The 13,324-nt window shown below is 47.3% G+C and overlaps 1 protein-coding gene across 1 annotated transcript in view; it reads right to left on the minus strand.

Annotated features, from left to right (window-relative positions):
- LOC144481984 (uncharacterized) overlaps window positions 1-13,324 on the minus strand; it is a 102,410-nt gene that overhangs the window by 9,294 nt on the left and 79,792 nt on the right. Inside the window, exons 44-48 of the mRNA XM_078201212.1 lie at window positions 9,476-9,583; window positions 8,457-8,510; window positions 4,175-4,282; window positions 3,874-3,927; window positions 1,929-2,036 (exon numbers count right to left, since the gene is read on the minus strand). Coding sequence (XP_078057338.1) covers window positions 1,929-2,036; window positions 3,874-3,927; window positions 4,175-4,282; window positions 8,457-8,510; window positions 9,476-9,583 — 432 coding nt within the window. The remainder of the gene's footprint in view (window positions 1-1,928; window positions 2,037-3,873; window positions 3,928-4,174; window positions 4,283-8,456; window positions 8,511-9,475; window positions 9,584-13,324) is intronic.

The following is a 13,324-nucleotide window of genomic DNA, read 5'->3' on the forward strand; positions in this document are numbered from 1 at the left end:
GGCCGTGCTAAATTCTCCCTCAGTGTACCCGAACAGGAGTGTGGCAACTAGGGGAATTTCACAGTAACTTCATTGAGCCTACTTGTGACACTAATAACTTAAACTTAACACGCATCAGGAATTAAGCCTGGATCCTTCTGGGTTCTGTGGCCTTATTATACACTCGCTTCACCAGCTGCGTGTGTGTCAATTGCTTGCAGCAGTTTGGAAGTAAGAAATTAAGAACTAGCTAATTTGGTGCCATACTTGCTGTTGAGTTTGCAGTTTCAAATCCCATTTCAGGACTTAGGCATGTAATCTCGGGTGATGTTTTACTGCAGCTCTGAGGGTGCTGTTTTACCAGAGATAGATGAAACATTAAATAAAGATTTAAAAATGCTTGCTCAGGTGGAAGATCCGGTGGTGTGACTGGAAGATGTGCGACGGAATTCTGCTGGTGTTCGAACTTAATGAAAATCACCAAAGAAATTTATAATTATTACTCTAGTTACGGGATTGGGCCGAGTGCAATTTTATTGATAGCAACTGAAACTGGGGAAACTGGGGCTGTTCTCCTTGGAAAGACGGAGGATGAGGGGAGACTTAATAGAGGTGTATAAAATTATGAAAGGCATAGATAGGGTGAACGGTGGGAAGCTTTTCCCCGGGTCGGTGGTGACGTTCACGAGGGGTCATAGGTTCAAGGTGAAGGGGGGGAGGTTTAACACAGATATCAGAAGGACATATTTTACACAGAGGGTCGTGGGGGCCTGGAATGTGTTGCCGGGCAAGGTGGTGGAGGCGGACACACTGGGAACGTTTAAGACTTATCTAGACAGCTATATGAACGGAGTGGGAATGGAGGGATACAAAAGAGTGGTCTAGTTTGGACCAGGGAGCGGCGCGGGCTAATTGTTCTTTGTTTCTCGTTTCAAGGCTTCATTCTATGATCATCTTGCTGGTGCCAGTACAGAGCGAGACTGCGGATAGTTGGGAACCTGTCTCGGGGGCAGGGAATTCATATGGTGTTTGTGGAAGTGGAAATGAATAGGGTTGGGAAGCATTTTCCGATCAGGGCCAGTGTGATCTCCTGGACTCGTTTCGATCGCCTCAGGGGGTCGTAGAGGAATTTCCCAGATTTTTTTTTCCCCATATTGGCCCTGGGGTTTTCACTCTGGGTTTTCGCCTCTCCCTGGAGATCACATGGTCTGAAATGGGGGGGTGGGGGTGAGTTAATAGGTTGTGATGAACAAAGCATCGTAGCTGTGAGGGACAGCTCGGTGGATAGGATATTGGTATGTAGATAGGCTGGAAAATTGGGCGGGGATCCTGGATTCAGGATTCAATCCTGGACCGGGGAGCGGCGCGGGCTTGGAGGGCCGAAGGGCCTGTTCCTGTGCTGTATTGTTCTTTGTTCTTTGTTCTTGAATAATTCACTGACTGGGAAGTACTTTTGCATGTCCTCAGCACACAATGGGATGCAAGTTCTTGTATCTTTACAAAGAAGAAGATTGTTTAAAAGGGGAGGCGATGGCCTAGTGTTATTATCGTTGGGCTATTAATCCAGACACCCAGCGAATGTTCTGGGGGACCCGGGTTCGAATCCCGCATCGGCAGATGGTGGAATTTGAATTCAATTTTAAAAATCTGGAATTAAGAATCTACTGATGAAACCATTGTCGGAAAAACCCACCTGGTTCACTAATGTCCTTTGGGGAAGGAAATCTGCCGTCCTTACCCGGTCTGGCCTACATGTGACTCCAGAGCCACAGCAATGTGGTTGACTCTCAACTGCCCTCTAAAGTGGCAAGCCACTCAGTTTCAAGGGCAACTAGGGATGGGCAATAAATACTGGCCAACCAGCGACACCCGTATCCCACGAAGGAATAAAAAAAAAATCAAGAATGCAATGTTCTGAATTGTATTGGTTGCATGAACAAAATACTCACAGGAGGACCGGGTAAACCTTGCAGACCAGTGAAGCCTCTGTGTCCTTTCTGTCCTCTTTCACCTGTCTCACCAGCTTCACCCTTATCGCCGCGAGGACCTTGAGGACCCTGAAGAAAATATGAACGTAAGAGGTTAAAGCAAGCTTGTAAAGTCTCGCTGATTTGGAAGGAGACTCATTGTATCATTTCTTACAAAAAGACATGCTGGCATGACAATATCAGTGCATGAATTTCACATGGGAAGTTGAAATTCCCATTGGGCATTAATTTAAATTGCTTTCCAGTCTCATGCAAAGATCCATGTGTTTCGATTGAGCTTATGATCAGACATTAGGTGGGATTTTACGGCCTTGCTCGTCCCGAAATCCCGCCTGATGTCAACAGGCCTTTCCATGTTCCGCCCCCTCGCCCGCTCTAATCCCCGTGGTGGGCGGGATGGTAAAATTCCAGCCGTCGTGATCATGCTGACAGTCCATGCTGACAGTCCATGCTGACAGTCCATGCTGACAGTCCATGCTGACAGTCCTGGTTAAAGAAGTGCTTGCAATATTCATAGAATCTACAGTGCAGAAGGAGGCCATTTGGCCCATCGAGCCTGCACCGACAACAATCCCACCCAGGCCCTATCCCCGTAATCCAACGTATTTACCCTGCTCGTCCCCCTGACACCAAGGGACAATTTAGCACGGCCACTCCACCTAACCCGCACATCTTTGAAGTGTGGGAGGAAACCCACGCAGACACGGGGAGAACGTGCAAACTCCACACAGACAGTCACCCAAGGCCGGAATTAAACCCGGATCCTTGGCGCTGTGTGGCAGCAGTGCTAACCACTGTGCCACCATTGTAGGACTGTCTTTAAGGAGTTGTCAGCACCTGGAGTGATTCAGCAATTTTATTAATAAGCCACCTCCAGGATGGACCCCCAATATGACCAGCCTAACAGGAGGTTAAGATCCTCAGCACCCCCACCCGAGAGAGGTGGGCATTGCTCATGCAGCTCTGGGATCGAGAAGATGCAGAGGTAAGTAAGGAAATAGAAATCCGAGGGGCCAAGCAAGCTGGGCCCTCTGTCTGGATGGCCGGGTGGGACAGTGGAGCTGTGCACAAGGCCTTCTCTTTGGAGCACGGAGCCTTCAGCTAAAGAGAGGCCACTTTCATGGGCAATTTGGCAATGAGGCTCAGGGGCCACTCGCCACTGACACAATACTGGCACGCCTGAAGAGTCACCTCTTATCACATCCTTAAATGTTTCAATCATAGTTTGAGGATAAGGGGTAAACCTTTTAGAACTGAGGTGAGGAGAAATTTCTTCACCCAGAGGGTGGTGAATGTGTGGAATTCACTCCCACAGGATGAGGCCAAAACGTTGTGATTTTAAAAAGAAATTAGATACAGCTCTTGGGGCTAAAGGGATCAAGGGATATGGGGGGGATCAGGATATTGAATTTGATGATCAGCCATGATCATAATGAATGGCTGGAGGGCCAAAGGCTTCCTCCTGCTTCTAGTTTCTATGTTTCTAAATTGGCTGCCCTCCTCCATTCAGCGGGCACCCATTCCACATCCATTTTCGCCACTGGCAAATGACCCTGGTGGCGGGACTGCCTTGGGGAGCTGCCCCGATATGGTGCCCCGTTATTTTCCCAAACCAATCTCACCACCTCCCAGCCCACACCACCTCAGGGCCAGGAAAACCGTGGCCATTAATTCTCCAGCGCGTGGCATTCTCTTAGCTGATGATCACAGAATGGTCCCTGCACAGAAGGAGGCCTTTCGTGTCTGCACTGTCTCTCAGTAGGTTGTCATTCTGAACGCAATAAATTTCTGTTTTCTATAATAGTGAACCTACGGATTTAACCGAACTTGTCTTGTCCAGCCTAATTATTCAAAGAAAATCCCCCATGATCATGGCTCACAATGTTAAATTATAAAAATTACTTACAGGCATACCACGGGCCCCAGCAGGACCAGAAGGACCCATCGGACCTTGAGCACCCTACACCAAAGGAAAATAACATTGTTAACTCAATAATAAAACGCTAACAGGATGAATGGTCTATTCAAAGATCGCCACTGACCAGAATTATTTTACGTTAGACCCTTTGGTAAAAATGTAGGAAACTAAATGTAAAGAATTTAACAATTGAATATAAAAGAAATCTGGCTCGCGTGGCTGGTGTTACATGGTTATCATTTTCCAGCTCTTGCAAGTTAAACAACACCGATGTTCCAAAGATACTTACAGGTTCGCCTCTATTTCCTTGTTTGCCAGTCGGGCCAACAGGGCCTGGAGCGCCAGGAGCACCAGGAGCGCCAGGGGCGCCAGCAGGTCCAGTTTGACCTCGGTCACCCTGTTAGGAAGAGAAAGCCAAGGTCAGCCAATCACTGATCTCCGGAGGACTGCAATTTTTTTCCGTAGATTAATTCGCTTTCACGACTTCAGGTTTATCGGAACATGAAATGCTTTGCTAAAAGGAATGGTTGAAGGAGAGACCTCTTTACAGGAAGAAGTGTACACATATTGGACACAGGGAAAGGCAACTGGGAGAAGGTGGGGCAGTGAAATTAGTTTTGGGATTGCTTTGGCAAATCCAAAGCCAGCACTGAAACCGTAAGCCAGTATGGGAGAAGTTGAAGGTTTAGTGGTAAGGGGGCTGGACTAGTTAGAAGAACATAAGAAATAGGAGCAGGAGTAGGCCATCTAGCCCCTCGAGCCTGCCCCGCCATTCAATAAGATCATGGCTGATCTGAAGTGGATCAGTTCCACTTACCCGCCTGATCCCCATAACCCCTAATTCCCTTACCGATCAGGAATCCATCTATCCGTGATTTAAACATATTCAACGAGGTAGCCTCCACCACTTCAGTGGGCAGAGGATTCCAGAGATTCACCACCCTCTGAGAGAAGAAGTTCCTCCTCAACTCTGTCCTAAACTGACCCCCCTTTATTTTGAGGCTGTGCCCTCTAGTTCTAGCTTCCTTTCTAAGTGGAAAGAATCTCTCCACCTCTACCCTATCCAGCCCCTTCATTATCTTATAGGTCTCTACAAGATCCCCCCTCAGCCTTCCAAATTCCAACGAGTACAAACCCAATCTGCTCAGTCTCTCCTCATAATCAACACCCCTCATCTCTGGTATCAACCTGGTGAACCTTCTCTGCACTCCCTCCAAGACCAATATATCCTTCCGCAAATGAGGGGACCAATACTGCACACAGTATTCCAGCTGTACAGTATTCCAGTATTCCTCTATCCAGAGGCCCAGGCTAATGCTCTGGAGTCATGGGTTCAAATCCCTCCCAAGGTAGCCGGTGGAATTTAAATTCAATCAATAAATCCAAAATATAAAGCTAGTCTTGAATGGTTATCAGGGGTAGGTGGGAATGTGGGTTGAAGTTACCAGATCGGCCATGGTCTTTGTAAGTGGCAGAGTAGGCGTAACTTGCCCTACTGTTAATTTGTATGTTCATAGGTTAAATGGCTTTCTTCAATGCTACAAACTTTTAACAGGAATTAAGGGCTATGGGGAGAGAGCGGGTAAATGGAGTTGAAATCAACCATGATTGAATGGTGGAGTGGACTCGATGGGCCGAATGGCCTTACTTCCGCTCCTATGTCTTATGGTCTTATGGTCTAAGGATAAGACACAAAAAGATTCAATACTAAATATGCTAAAATCTGAAAAGGTTCCTTAAAGTCATGCAACATTGACCATAGCAGAACGCAATTATACATATTGAATAGTTCTTTGGAATTCTCTACCCGAGAGGGTTGTGGAGGGTCAGTCGTTGAGTATGTTGAAGACCAGGACTGACAGATTTCTACATATTACAAGGGATACGGGGTTAGGGCGGGAGTGGGTTCAATGGGATGTGTGGTCTATTCCTATGTTCTGAATGTTTTTGATCTTGATTCCAAAAGGGCAGAATTTTCCGACCGCGCTCGCCCCGAAACTGGAAAATCCCGCCCGAGGCCAACGGACCTTTCCATGGTCTGTGTCCTGCCCACTACGATTCCCGTGGCAGGGGGGACGGGAAGATTCCCCAGCATTTCTTTCAGCCGAAGGTACAATCAGTGACATTCGTGATGTCTCAAGACACAGTTTAACCCCAATACCTCCCCCTGTCCATTTACAGACAACTGTGGTTTGGAGAGACAGGGTATGAAAAATTTGACCTGATGTTTGGAATAAATGGAGTCCCTTTCTCTGTCTGGTGCTGGTAAAAACTGAGAACATTCCCAACAATCTGGCTGGCATTGGTAACATAAGGCCATAAGATCTATATCAGAGCAGAATTAGGCCATTCAGCCCATCGAGTCTGCTCCGCCAAGGCTGATAAGTTTCTCAACCCCATTCTCCTGCTTTTTCCCCCGTAACCTTTGATCCCCTTACCAATCAAGAACCGATCTATCTCTTAAATACACTCAGTGACCCGGCCTCCTCTGTGGCAATGAATTCCACAGATTCACCACCCTCTGGTTGAAGAAATTCCTCATCTCGGTTCTAAAGGCCTTTATTCTGAGGCTGTGCCCTCGGATCCGAGTCTCTCTGACTAATGGAAACATCTTCTCCACGTCCACTCTATCCAGGCCTTTCATTATTCTGTAAGTTTCAATGAGATCCAGCCCCCCCTCCTCATCCTTCTAAAAGCCATCACGTATGACCATCCTTCTCAGGTCTAGGTAATATCTGGGAAAAATCTCTCACTGGAACAGGTTAAAACTGGGCATATACTCACCCCCCTCTGTCTGGCAAGGTACATAGCCCTCTCTGCCTGACATTTTTTGAGGTACAAGAAGACTCTCTTTTGGCCAATATTGCCACATGGATTTCCACCGATATCAATGCAGTATCGGCTCTGTGTTGGATTAATGGAGACCCTCCCAACCTGGCCATTGCCTGGGCACAAGCAGTTTCTCTGTGTGTGCCACCGCAAACCTCTTGGTATGTCATTGGCATTACACAGATACACTTACAAAAGTGAACTCAACACATATTATCACAATTCAACTCAAATCAACTGAAAACACAAAATAAATAATATAAAAGAAAGAAAGCAACATTCTGAATCGTGGTTAGCACTGCTGCCTCACAGCGCCAGGGACCCGGGTTCGATTCCCGGCTTGGGTCACTGCCCGTGCGGAGTCTGCACGTTCTCCCCATGTCTGCGTGGGTTTCCTCCGGGTGCTCCGGTTTCTTCCCACAGTCCGAAAGACGTGCTGGTTAGGTACACTGGGCTGTGCTAAATTTTCCCTCAGTGTACCCGAACAGGAATGTGGCGGCTAGGGGGATTTTCCACAGTAACGTCACTGCAGTGTTAATGTAAGCCTACTTGTGACACTAATAAATAAACTTTAAACATTTAATTTTGACAATGCTTACTGAAATTTGGATTAGTTAAGGAATAAACCGTTTCCTTAGCTGTTACAGTCAATTCATTATAAGCTTTAATTGTCCACCTAACTTGTTTTGGGCCGAGCTAATTATCTGTTTGGGTGTCTAAACATGAGGGACTAGGCTGTGCAATGGGTTAGTTTTGCCCTTTGCCCCAAGGCCCTTGGTTCAAATCTAGCTCAGGCTAAAGTGTTCAAAGTCTTCATTTTCTGAAGACTGATTAGCGTGCTTATGTCACATGGGTCCAGGTCGTTTGATAGAATGATTTCAGAAATTATAACATGGGAAAAGGCTATTTGGCCCAACCCAGTCTGTGATGATGCTTAACCTCCTCGATCGGTAATCCAAATTCCACGGGGAAGGATTTGTTTTACCCTCTCCGCGGCGTGCTTCACGACAGCGGGAGGCAACGCGCCGTTCACTGGCGGCGCGGGATTTTACGGTCCAACTATTGTCAATGGGGTTTCCCCATGGAACGCACCCCTCGCTGCCAGGAAACCCATGGCAGGGGGTGCGCCATTGGTGGGACCGTAAGATCCCGCCGGTGTGAACAGCAGCAAGACTTTGGCACATATGACTGCCCCATTCCCACATCCCTGTCCTCCCTTTCATTTCAGCCACCTATTCTGAAACATTGACATGGTCTCACCTTTAGTCACTAATAGTGGTGACTGAAACAGAGACGAGCGCAAGTTCAGTCCCTACCAAACATGGGTTCGCAGTTCAATTTTTATATTCAAGAGGCGGCTGGATAGAGCACTTGGGGCGAACGGGATCAAAGGTTATGGGGAAAAAGCAGGATTAGGCTATTGAGTTGGATGATCAGCCATGATCATAATGAATGGCGCAGCAGGCTCGACGGGCCGAATGGCCTCCTCCTGCTTCTATCTTCTATGTTTCTGAAGTGCTCCCAGTTAGTCTAATCTCACTCACTGTGTGGGTTGGTGGTATTCTGATATTGGGACGCAGGCAGCTTACTGGGAGCTTTATTTTGGAACTAACTCTGTGATACTCAGTGCAATGGATTGTGATTTGAGCCTTTGAATTTATCTATGACTGATTTCAAACCCGTTGAGACAAGAAAAACTCACCAATTGTCTTTCATGTTAATGCACAATTAACTTATCTCACCTTCATGCCAGCTGCACCATCGCGCCCTGGAGGACCGTCAGCGCCAGGGTTGCCCTGTCAGGAAATATAAGGCAGGTCAGATTGACAAGAGAAACACAAGACAAAATAACATTTACCAAATCACAATAGGGGCGGCACAGTGGCGCAGTGGTTAGCACAGCTGCCTCACGGCGCCATGGACCCAGGTTCGATTCCAGCCTCGGGTCACTGTCTGTGCGCAGTCAGCATGTTCTCCCCGTGTCTGCGTGGGTTTCCTCCGGGTGCTCCGGTTTCCTCCCACTGTCCGAAAGGTGTGTAGGTTAGGGTGGATTGGCCATGCTAAATTGCCCCTTAGTGTCCAAAGATGTGCAGGTTAGGTGGATTGGCCATGCTAAATTGCCCCTTAGTGTCCAAAGATGTGTAGGTTAGGTGGATTGGCCGTGCTAAATTGCCCCTTAGTGTCCAAAGATGTGTAGGTTAGGTGGATTGGCCATGCTAAATTGCCCCTTAGTGTCCAAAGATGTGCGGGTTAGGTGGATTGGCCATGCTAAATTGTCCCTTAGTGTCCAAAGATTTGTAGGTTAGGTGGATTGGCCATGCTAAATTGCCCCTTAGTGTCCAAAGATGTGTAGGTTAGGTGGATTGGCCATGCTAAATTGCCCCTTAGTGTCCAAAGATGTGCGGGTTAGGTGGATTGGCCATGCTAAATTGCCCCTTAGTGTCCAAAGATGTGTAGGTTAGGTGGATTGGCCATGCTAAATTGCCCCTTAGTGTCCAAAGATGTGTAGGTTAGGTGGATTGGCCATGCTAAATTGCCCCTTAGTGTCCAAAGATGTGCAGGTTAGGTTGATTAGCCACAGTAAATTGTCCCTTAGTGTCCTGGGATGCGTAGGTTAGAGGGATTAGCGGGGTAAATGTGTGGGGTTGCGGGAATAGGGCCGGGTGGGATTGCTGTCAGTGCAGACTCAATGGGCCGAATGGCCTCCTCCTGCACTGTAGGGATTCTATGAATTTGATTATAAAACAAAACATTGACGTACCTCACGTCCAGGTTCACCAGAAGGACCAGTAAGACCAGGTGGACCAACTGGGCCAGGGGGACCTCGGTCTCCAGCAGAACCAGGAGCTCCTTGTTTGCCAGGTTCACCCTAGAAGGAAAAGCAAATTGGGCGGTTACATATCAGAATGTCTTTCCATCAAATTTTCAAATATCTTAAGATTGGAAATGACTGTTGGCATCACTGTTACATCCCTGTTCCGAGTGTTGGTCACTTAAGGAGTGTGACAGCCCTGAGTCCATCTCTCTTGCTGGGGTGAATTGGCTGTTCAGTGTTACAGCTCTGAGTCGTGTCTTAAACCTGGTTAAACCCTGCACAGTTGCTCCTTAAATTCTACTTGCGCCATTATTTTTTTCCACACGCACACTACTGTGTTCCTACCCTCGTTTCACTTTGTAGAGTTACACAACTGCAGCTTTTTCCAGAGAGCACAGATGTTGGAATCAATGCGCTCGACTGGCTGAGGAGCGACAGTCCGAGATGGAAGACTGCCCAGAAGAATGACAGTGGCACTGCACTGGTAGACAACACCGGGCATCATGACCTGTGAATGATTGAGCAATGTGGGTGTGGGAGCCTGAGAGTAAATTCAAAGCCTTTGAGAGAGCAATGCCGTCTCCTCAATGACAACATAATGACCAAAGTGTACAAAGCCTTTGGGCGGGATTTTCCGGACACGCTCGCCCCAAAACCGGAAACTCCCTACCAAGATCAATAGACCTTTCCATGGTTCCCCATCCACCGCCCCCCCCAACCTGCTACAACTCCCGTGGGAGGCGGGATGGAAAATGCCCCCCTTTGACCTTTGTGTGTTCCAGTGCCTCTGATTGAGGACTAGGCCAGTTTGCTGACCATTGACATATCCTGGAGATGTATTATTCAGCGTTATATCATTACACGCATTATCCATTCCATCACCTAGTGGTGAATCAGTGGAATTCTACCGGGTTTCTCAGAGCCCAGGGATCACGGATGGTACCATTTGCGCCCCAGTAGACAATGCTGTGGTCTAGGTGAACAGAAAGGGATTTTATTCTATCATCGTAAAGCTGGTGTACATCTCCTGCAGCGCAGAGTCATGCAATGGAATCCCCGCTTCTCCAAGAATTCTCATGACGCCTTGACTTTAAGTCTGTGCCGTCTTTACTTGAAGGGGAAGGGCTCGAAGGATGGCCCCTGGGAGACCGAGAACATTCTCAGCAAGCGGGATTCATGAGATCCAGCAGAGCTACGAGTAGAGTGAGGGGCCCTATTACAGCCAGGTAATTCTGGAACATCCAGTATTTCAGCTTTCATAGACTAATCAGGTGACATCTTCCAATACAGCCCTTCCAGTAACAATCAACTGCTAACTAACTTTGCCCTGCCAGCTTTCTTCAATTAGTTATGGGTTTAAGCACCACTCCAAGACTTGAGCACATGGCCTAGATTAAGACTTCAGTGTGCTCCTGAAGGAGTGTGGTACTCGAGTGAATGCAAAAGACTCGAGGCTCTATTCAAAGAAGGGGATTATCTTATTGTCCTTTCATTATCTCTTGCATCAACCAACACCACCAAAAGCACATGAACTGGCCACTCATTTTGTTTGCCACTTGTGCGATCTTGTTGTGCGCAAAATTGCCAGCCACACTGACCGAGATAACAACATCAACTGCACTTTGGAAGCGAGTTATCGGAAATGAAAGTGTGTCGTCTCTCTTTTTTCTTTCAGTTTGCGAGGAAGAATGGACATTACAGAAGCTCGAGTTTGAACAAAGAAGCAGAAGGAAATGCTGGTACACATGCAATGGCTGAGTGGTATTATCGCTATTAATCAGCTAATGTTCTGGGGGACCCGGGTTCGAATCCCGCCACGGATATATCAATGGCAGTTGCACTTTCCTCTGCGTCCTCAACTATGAAATATTCCCATCTGAATCCACGATCCTGTGATATTCGGACCAAAAGACAAATAAGCAACAATCACAACTTATACTTGCGCCTTTAATATGACAAATTGTCTCAAGGTGCTTCACGTGAGTTTTGGCAAAACAAAACCGTGACACTGAGGCGGCAAAAGAAAGACACAGGACGGCGGACAAATCCAACGCTTTTATTATGTGTTGGAGTGAGTTGTGTCAGTGCTTGCACTTTGTACCTGTGGGTTGCTGTGGAGTGCACATCTCCTCTTCAGTGCTTCCCTTGGAAGGAAGAAGCAAGTTATTGGGCTGCTGGATTGCGTTGTCAGGTCGTCCGAATTGTAGTGGCAGGAGACTTCCATGTTGTAAGGACTCCGGTACCTTTGCACATGTGTCCGTCATGCCTATGGATGCCACCTGTTCCTGTCTATTTTCTGGCCTGTCTACTGCCACTCATGTTAGGATGCTGGATGGCCTGGGTCATCGTCAGAGCCAATAATCTGTTTTTTTTTTAAACTACTGCCTACCACTGGACAGTCCCTCAACATGTCCACTGATTGTGGGAACAGAACTCTGGGCATCTACAGGGTTTGTGAATCCTTGCCTGTATCTGATCTCCAAGTCTGCTGAAGCTGACAAACAAAAGAGCTTCTTTAAGACTTGAATCCAAGGTTTCGATAGCAGAAGTGTGAACATTCGTGAAAGATGCTCCCACTGTGCCTAGCACTTGCAAATTCCACTGTAGGTGCGACAAGATCTGCCATACTCACAATGGATAACTACAGTGCGTGCAACCATACATCCATGACTGCACAGATCTAGGCAGTGTCTTCCCCCACAGTCCTTTCACGATCTTGGCAGTGAGTGTTCCATGGACACAAGCTGCAAAGCCTGCTCAAACAACCATGTCTGACTGGAAGCAGGTCTTACGAGGTCAAAATCCCTAGCTGTTGCAGCGGGGCCAGTGACCATGTTGGTCGGCAAATGCTTAAGCCTGCCAAAAGCTTTTTCTCCTCCTCTCACCAGAGAGTTGCAACTTACCCCCGGGACCCCTGCTGAACCTCACCATCTATATCCAGTGAGTTGTGTAACTGGCCTTGACAGAGAGTGCTGGTGATACAGAGTGCTGTGAGCTGTGGCCTTTCGTGCAATCGGGAGCTGCACTCTTTTGCGCCATTTCTGTGGAAAGAGAAGATATTGTGTCATTCCATGGGCTTGCCACGCACTGTCACTTACACTGAACATGACCTGAGTGATAAGTCATTCAACGGGATAACATTATATAACATTAATGGTACTAGCCATGAACTCATTGGAGGCTTCCAGCTTTGTCCTTTCCCCCATTCCCTCTATACTGTCCCCACGTAATATATCCAAAGTGGTGTTCTTGAATAGGGTAGGGGGCTTCTATGGGCTGGTCCTGTGCAGCATGGTCCTCGCTGATTGAAGGCCATCTTGTCCTGCAAGTAGAAGAACAGTATTGATACATTGAATGTACACAGAGCACTGACAATGTCATGTAATTGTACAGTTTCTGTGACATATTAAATGTTTTGATTAACTGGGTATCACCCTGCTAGGTTCACGTCTAAACAGTCATTGTTTAAGTCCCCTTTTGGAATTGTTGCAATACACACAAATTTGCATAAGCACTTATATCTCATCCGTAAATATCCCAATTGATTCCAACCATCCATTGCTCTCGGATCTCATGGCAGTGCTGCACTGGCTAACCTCTGCATACCAGTTTGCATCGAGAAGCAGGAGAGGATATGAGAAGTTTGCCAGGGTTGACTCTCTTGCATGTCCACTTATGGCAGGTGCATATTAATATTGTTGACTTACCTTAGCTGATTTCTTGCGATCTGCCTTCTTCTTCCTGACATCTTGCTCTGGAAGCAGCATTTACATGCTCCACGAGTTCTTTCCATAC

This window comes from Mustelus asterias, chromosome X, assembly GCF_964213995.1.
Source record: "Mustelus asterias chromosome X, sMusAst1.hap1.1, whole genome shotgun sequence".
NCBI classification, from domain to species: domain Eukaryota; kingdom Metazoa; phylum Chordata; class Chondrichthyes; order Carcharhiniformes; family Triakidae; genus Mustelus; species Mustelus asterias.